The 7,810-nt window shown below is 44.2% G+C and overlaps 1 protein-coding gene across 1 annotated transcript; it reads left to right on the plus strand.

Moving 5' to 3' along the window:
* Nucleotides 1-11: 11 nt before the first annotated feature.
* On the plus strand, nt 12-3,440 carry LOC103800789 (protein AHNAK2-like; the record flags this gene model as incomplete). Its single annotated transcript, XM_009073174.1, has 3 exons — nt 12-573; nt 1,591-2,123; nt 3,009-3,440. Coding segments are annotated over exons 1-3 (1,527 nt in total), but the record flags the coding sequence as incomplete, so codon positions are not given.
* Nucleotides 3,441-7,810: the final 4,370 nt, after the last annotated feature.

Raw genomic sequence — 7,810 nt, forward strand, 5'->3', positions numbered from 1 at the left:
GGAAGCTGAAGATGCCCAAGTTTGACATGCCCAAGTTTAGAGTTTCATCCCCCAAGGTAGAAGGGCCTGGTGTTGAGGTCAGCCTGCCCAGTGCAGGTGCTGACCTCCCCTCCACCACCCTCACAGCAGCAGATGTGGAAGTCAAGGCTGACATCCCCAGTGCCAAAACCGAAGGGGCTGACTTGAAGCTGGAGAAACCCTCCCTCAAAATGCCCAAAGCAGACATCAAAGCTCCCAAGGTGGACATCACCTCTGTTGACATGACCCTGCCAAAGGGCAGCGTCCATCTGCAGGCACCTGAGGCCGCCCTGAGCCTGGAAGGGGAAGCAAAAGCTCTAGAGAAGGAGGTCACCAAGAGCAAGGATGGCAAGTTCAAGATGCCCAAGTTTGGCATGCCTTCCTTTGGCTGGTCCAGCAGCAGAGAGGCCAAGGGCACTGTGGCTGCTGAGCTGGATGTCAGCCTCAAGGAGCCCCAGGTGACACTGCCCTCAGGAGCTGCTGAAATGGACGTGACTCTGCCTGAGGCTGAGATCCAAGAACCCACTTTCGAGGTCACCACAGAATCCTCAGCTGGTAAAGGGGATGAGATGGGGAAATCTACAAGTTCTGTATTTCGAATGCCTAAGGTTTCTCTTTCTAAAAGTTTCAAACCTCACACACAAAGTAAATCTGTTGTTGATGTTTCTGTGTCAGAAACTCTTTGTTATACTGTAACAGAGGAAACTCCTGCTGTTCCTTCGGGCAGTGTTGGATCTAAACCTTTGCCTGACATTAAGGGTGATTGTGTCTCTAGAGGTAGTAAATTCAGAATACCTAGCTTGGGTTTCTCCAGAGTTGATATGGGTTCATCTAAAATGGACCTGGAATCCTCGTTACCAAAAGGGGATATTACTCTTACTAAATATCAAATTAATATAACAGAATCTGAATCAAAAGTTCCACCTCTTGCTGATGAGAACCTTTCAGATTTTGAAATTCTAAGTGAAGATGGTTCTGTGGAGGAAGGATGTCTGAAGCCAGAAGGGAAAACAGCAGCTGGTGAAATAGCTTTGGCTGACACAGAGGTTACAGTTAAAATACCTAAGTTCCGAAAGCCAAAGTTCGGGTTTCGATCTAAGGGAAAAGCATCAGAAAGTGACATTTGTTCCAAAGTGGAACCTGAAATCTCCACTGGAAGGGTAACATCTGATGTGACTGTTCCTGATAAGGAAAAACCAACTCAGACCTCTGAATTAGGTGTGAAGTTGCACAAACCTTCACTTCAAGTTGCCCTGGATGCACCGACACTGGATCCCAATCTCTCACCAGTGGAAGTTGCCATGCCAAAATTAGAAGCAGAAATCCATGGACCAGATTTAGAGTGCAGGACAGAACGGGAAGTAGTTTCAGGAGACAAAGATACTGAGGAGAAAGAAAACAAATTTAAGTCTTCAAAATTCAAACTGCCTTCATTTAGTTGGTCACCAAAGAAAGAAGCTATTGCTCCTCCTCAGGCTGAGGAACATCTGGAAGAACCCACTTTGTCTACTTCATCTGGAGACATGGGCTCTGAATTGACTTCTACTCCTGAGAATCAATACCTTCATGCAGAATTTGACACATCAACAGAAAAAGATGGTGAAAAGGTCAGAAGCAAGAAGTCCCAATTTACTATGCCAAAGATCTCATTCCCTAAAATGAAGGGTCAGAAAGTCCAAGTTTCTCTACCTGTATTGGAAACTGATGTTTGTAGTCCCAAACAAGAAAAAGAAGTTGTTTCAGTAGAGAAATCTGAGGAAGGGAGTAGTGGAGAAGGGGCAGGAGTGAGCATAAGAGTGCCAAAAGCTACAGTCTCAACTTCGGAATTCTCCAAACCAGAAGTCAAAGCTCCCAAACCAGAGATGGATACAGGTGAGGTCATACCTCCTACACGTGCAGAAGGTGACCTGTCACTGAAATCAGCTGCTGCTAATGCCACGCTCTCCACCTCAGACACTAAGATGATACCTGAAGGTTCTATTGAGGTGAAGAGTCCTGAGACAAGTGTGGAAACAACATCACGTGAGATTGCTGTGGGTGATGTAGAAATAGAAGTTGAAGGTCCTGAAGGAAAACCAAAAATGCCTAAATTCCAAATGCCAAAGGTAGGAATTACACTTTCTAAAGGGAAAGGCTCAGAAAAGGAGGTAGGCCAACCCAAGTCAGAAGTTAAGGCTCCTCAGCTCAAAGCAACAGTAGAAATATCTGACATCGCTGTCGAAGCACCAAATTTGGAGATGGAATGTGGCACAGGAACAGATACTTACATCCCTAAAGTCAAAACAGGCAAAACTGACAGCAAGACATTGGAGCCTGATGTTCACTTCCCATCTGCTGACATTTCTGTTTCAAAACCAGACAGTGATATTCAGGATTCAGATGCAGCACTAAAGATTAAAGGGGAAAGAAAGCAAGATGGAGATGGAGAAGAGAAAGAAGGACATTTCAAAATGCCAAAATTCAAACTTCCATCTTTCAGCTGGTCACCAAAGAAGGAAGCAAGTGTTAAAGCAGATTCTGGAGCAAATTTGGAAGACCAAAGTCTTGCTGAAGTGTCAAGCAGAATAGACACAGAAGTGAGAGGAACTGCAAGTGATGAGCAAGGTAGTGGGCCAGGCCTTGATCTGGAAACATCTGGAGGAAAGGGTGAACAAAAAAGTCCAGTTAAAAAGCCTCAATTTGTCATGCCTAAAATTTCACTCTCTAAGATCAAGGTTCCAAAATCTCAGTCTCATTCACCAAAAGTCGAAGCTGATGCTACTTTTCCTAGAACAGAAAGAGATGGTGATGACTCGATTAAGATACCTGACATAGAAAAAAGCCATTTGGAAGGGGCTGAAGAAGGGGCACAAATAAGCATAAAAGTGGCTGATGTTAAGAAAACTCTGGAGTTTTCCAAACTAGAAACTGAAGCATCTCAGACTGAACTGGGAGTCAGCTCAGCAAAGACTGATGCCAGTCTGACTCCCTCAGAGCTCAGTTTCCAACAGGTTGACCTAAAACCAAGTTCTACTTATGAATGTGACAGTCAAAAAACAGGTATTAAGTTCCCCAGAGGAGAAGCTTCAGTTGAACTGAAGAGCCCTGATATAGCAACAGAAAGAACATCAGTTGTGGATGGAAAAAAAGTGAAATTGGAAGGTTCTGACGGGAAGATTAAAATGCCCAAATTCCAGAAGCCAAAGTTTGGAGTCTCCCTAACAAAAGGGAAGGGCCCAGAGGCAGAGATCAGCTCTCCAAAAATAGAAGCTGAGCTACCCCAGCTAAAAATGACAAAAGAAATTGCTGACATTGCTGTGGGAGTTCCAACATCAGAACTTGCATCTGATAAGGAAGATCCTGGAGTAGTTTGTAAGATAAAGATGCTCCAAGCTCTGACAGTTAGCATTGAAACTCCAGAGGTAGAGATCAGCCCCCAGTCGGTATCTGAACCAAAGACTGAGGGAGCTCTTGAGAGCCTTGAGGAGAAAGAAACAAAACTAAAAGAAGGACATGAAATAAAAGCTGAAGAAGCTCAGGCTGAAGAACATCAAGGATGGTTCAAAATGCCAAGATTCAGAATACCTGCATTTGGCAGGACATCCTTAAAGGAAAAAAAAGTTGATGCTGATGTTGAAAGAAGTATGGAAAAAGCTCAGGTGAGTGTTCCCTCTGCTAAAACACAGGCTGAAACAAGTACTGCTGAAAAGACCCTCTCAGTCCCACATGCAGTGACTGACATTACTGCGGGAAAAGAAGGGGTGCAGAAATCAGGAGATTCCATGAGGAGTTCTGGTGTTAGCTTGTCAAAGAGGGAAGGAGGTGTTTCAGTATCCACAGAAAGAACAGAGAGTAGAGTGAACATTCCCAAACCAGAGACCTATGCAGACATAGTTAAGCGTGGTGCTGAAGGACGGACAGTGTGTGCTTCAGAACTCAGCGTGCCTGCAGCAGAACTGCCTAAATCCTGCCTGAGTGCTCCAGAAACTGACAGAGACAACAGGTTATCGAGTCGGTTTCCTACCTCCACTCTGACTTATCAGGAGCATAGAGTCAAATCATGGGATATTGAAGTCTCAAAGGTAGAAAGTTCCACTAGGTTAGAGACTTCAGGAGTAGGATACAAACCATCTTCAGCTGATATGACTCTGGATGCAACTCAGGAGAAAATACAAGTCTGTCTTCCAAAGGAGGAGCTGGATATGCAAAATAAAGAGGCAGCAATTCAAAGAGGGAAGATAAAGGGTGAGGTGAAAACGCCAGGAAAAGACAGTGAAGAAAGTTGGTCAAAAATGACAATGTGTGAGTGGTCTACAACAAAGGGGGCAGAAGATGAGACTGCTAAGCTGGAAGACCTAAAGGTAGAAGTTCCAGGAGTGAAGGTGGATATTAAAGTTACTAGAGTAGACCCTGAAATGAAATTTCAAGTGAAAAGTGTCGAAAAGGAAGTGTCTGCAGGAGTGGAAGTGCAAGTAGAGGATAGAGCAGAAACAAGTAAAAGCCAAGCATACATGTTTAAGATCCCAAAGCTGGCAATGCTGCATTCAGAAGCCAAAGGTTTTGAAGGTGGATCTGCTGGCCTGAAAAGTCCAGCTCTGGATCATCTGGAAGCATGTGGAGAAACGGTGGACCAATCACAAGGTGGTCCAGAAGTAAATGTAAGAATTCCCAAACTAAAAATCCCAAGATTCACTTTCAAAGCTCTCCCAGCTGAAGGTGATGTTTTAGTGACAAAAGTGCTAACAGCTCCAAAGGGATCTAGTGCTGACATTGAAGTAGTGCAACTGCAAACAAGCCCTGATGGTCCTGAAGGAACACCAGAGGCTCTAGAGGGAAGTGTTCAAAAAGCAAAGAGCAAAATCCTAGTGCTGACTGAGCCTGACATCAAAACAGCACAGATGACAACTACCATAGAGTCCTCCCTGTCCAGCACAGGTCAAGACATTCACTGGTCTTACATAGAAGGCCAAGAAGTGAGTGAGAAGGTAGAGCCTGAACACGTTGCTATTGAAAGGTGTGAGATTTACACTACTGAAATAGTGAAAGAATCAGAGATTCTCTCATCAGAAGTCAAAACTGCTACCTTGGGATTCTCACTGCTCAAGGCAAAGTTACCTGAATCACATAGTGACTTAGATGTGCTAGTTGAGCATCCGTCTCCAGTGGAAGGTGCATCAGTGAGGAGACCAACAAGTGCTGGTGAAGGCTTTGGAACAGCAGCACAGAGAACTGGCAGTGCTGAGTTCAAACTGTCTGACAAACCACATCACGAGTCTGAAGAACCTCATGGAGAAGGAAGTTTGTCAAAGCTAAAAACATTTACTGCTGAAGTAAAGCCTTACAGTAACCTTGGAGAGAGTCTTCTTGATGAATCACCAGAGGGAATAGCTGCAGGTTCTCTTCCTAAAGATGAGGCTGTGTCTGAAGCAGTGGAAGGTGAAGAAAAAGACATAGCCAATGAAAAAGAAAAGACCGATAGCAAAAGATCTCCTGGAAGATTCAAATTTTGGCTTCCAAGTATTGGCTTTTCATCTTCTGGTGGTGAAACAAGCACAGATGCAAAACCAGAAGTCACAAAATCAGTTCCAGAAGGCGTGAAACCTGCTGAGGCAGCAGATAATGATCCCTCTAAGCAAACTGAAAAAGCTGGGTGGTTTAGGTTCCCCAAGCTTGGCTTCACATCCCCTTCCAAAAAGGCTAAGTCTGTCGACAAAGAAGAGATGGGTCATAAAGAGGGAAGAGCCTCAGATGAAGACAGCCCATCAGATAAACCTGATGTGTTTTTTGATGCACAAGAAAGTTTGTCACCTAAGGAAACAACAGAGGGGGAGAAATTCTCAATTGGTATGGCCTCATCTAGTGTCACAGTTTCTCGCACTATCGTGACGTCTTCGGCAAGAACTGAACTCATCTTGCTGGAGGAAGAGAAAGGTGGTAAATCTAATATTGCTGGAGATACAGCCAAGTGAAGGTTGTATTTTTCTCAGTCCTCCATGAAAACAAGGTGATCTACATGTACAGAAAAGAATGATCTCTTAATTTTCTAGTCCCTGAGTGTTAAACAAAACCCAAAGTTGCTGTTCATGGAAACAGCTGAGCAGAATTTACCACTTTCTCAAGTCCATGGATGAACTATATGGTGCACTAATAAAATTTTCTCCCTCTCTGCCCCAAAGGCAACAATTGGGACAGGTACAGAGGAGTCCAGAGTTTGAGCAAAGCCTGAACTATTCCCTGACCCATGAGAGTAAACCAGTGAGAGGCTCAAGGACATCAAAAGACCTGTTAAACAGCCACCCAAAACACCCCAGTGATGTCTGGAGTACAAATTGTTTCCAGAATGGAACTCATACTATGAGAACTCTAATTACCAGTTTAGATTTTGGACCTTTCTGACCTACTTTTGCTCTCCTACTCAAATGTTTGTCCTTACTTCAGCTGAGGTAGTATATACATTGCACAACCATTTGCAAATGCAAAACGCAAACGAAACACTAGTGTAGAGAGGCTAATGCTTTGTCTCTTCCTCTCTTCTCACTTTTGTATCATTGTGGTGGGTTATATTTAGCCTTAAAAGGATTAAAAGACAGCAAAAGCCAAGAGAATAAATCCAAGACCAAAGAACATGTAACTAACTCACATTTTTGAGCTAGCAGAGAAAAACTTGCTTAGAAAGAGTAATGATTCAAATGTGGATAAATAAACCTGAATGTATATATTTATGGGAAAGCTAAATGCATAGAATGATCTGCCACACTGGTGGAAATGCTTCAAGATTTGCTGGGAAAGGAGGTGTATATACTTATTTGCTTCTTTGTTTATATTAATGCTTCTCTCCCGAGCACAATGAGCAGATGTGACAACATCATGTGTACCATTACAACACTCTCTGTATTCTTACTTCACAATAAACTCACCATATGGGTAATAATTCGAGTAGAGTGAGTTACTGACATTCCCGAGGCTGAAAATCCCAGGTAAAGCTTGCAGGAGTTTTATGTGTTCCTCGCTCTGCTGGAGGAGATCATTGATGACTGCACAGTTTCTAAGCACAGCAGTGATGGAGATCTTTCACTCACTGCAGGCCTGAGTTTTACGGAAAGACAAGTGCAGATATAGAATCACAGAATCATAGAATCATAGTATCAACCTGGTTGGAAAAGACCTCAAAAATCATTGAGTCCAACCTTCCCGTGGTCCATGGCACTAAGTGCCACATCCAGTCTCAGCTTGAAAACCTCCAGGGATGGTGAATCCACCACCTCCCTGGGCAGCACATTCCAGTGCCTGAGCACTCTCTCCACAAAAAATCTCTTCCTAATAGCCAACCTAACCCTCCCCTGGCAGAGCTTGAGTCTGTGCCCTCTTGTCCTGCTGCTGGTTGCCTGGGAGAAGAGACCAACCCCCACCTGACTCCAACCTCCTGTCAGGGAGTTGCAGAGAGTGATAAGGTCTCCCCTGAGCCTCCTCTTCTCCCGGCTGAACACCCCCAGCTCCCTCAGCCTGTCCTCACAGGGGAGATGCTCCAATCCTCTTAGCAAATTTGTGACCTCCTCTGTACTTGCTCCGACAGTTCCATGTCCTTCTTACCTTGAGGCCACCAGAACTATGTGCAGTATTCCAGGATTCTTGTATGGCCATAAGACAATTCTGTTAGCTTGTCCAGAAACTCACACTGAACAACTAATTCAGAACTGTCAGTTTTGAGCTCGCAAGTAGAGGAGAAAGTTTTCTTAGTTCTGCAGTATCTGTCTCCTCCAACAGAGCGAAAACACAGCTTCGAGTGCCATCTAGAGGAGTTCACGCCTCTACA

This window comes from Acanthisitta chloris, unplaced genomic scaffold (genome assembly GCF_000695815.1).
Source record: "Acanthisitta chloris isolate BGI_N310 unplaced genomic scaffold, ASM69581v1 scaffold20844, whole genome shotgun sequence".
Classification (NCBI taxonomy): Eukaryota; Metazoa; Chordata; class Aves; order Passeriformes; family Acanthisittidae; genus Acanthisitta; species Acanthisitta chloris.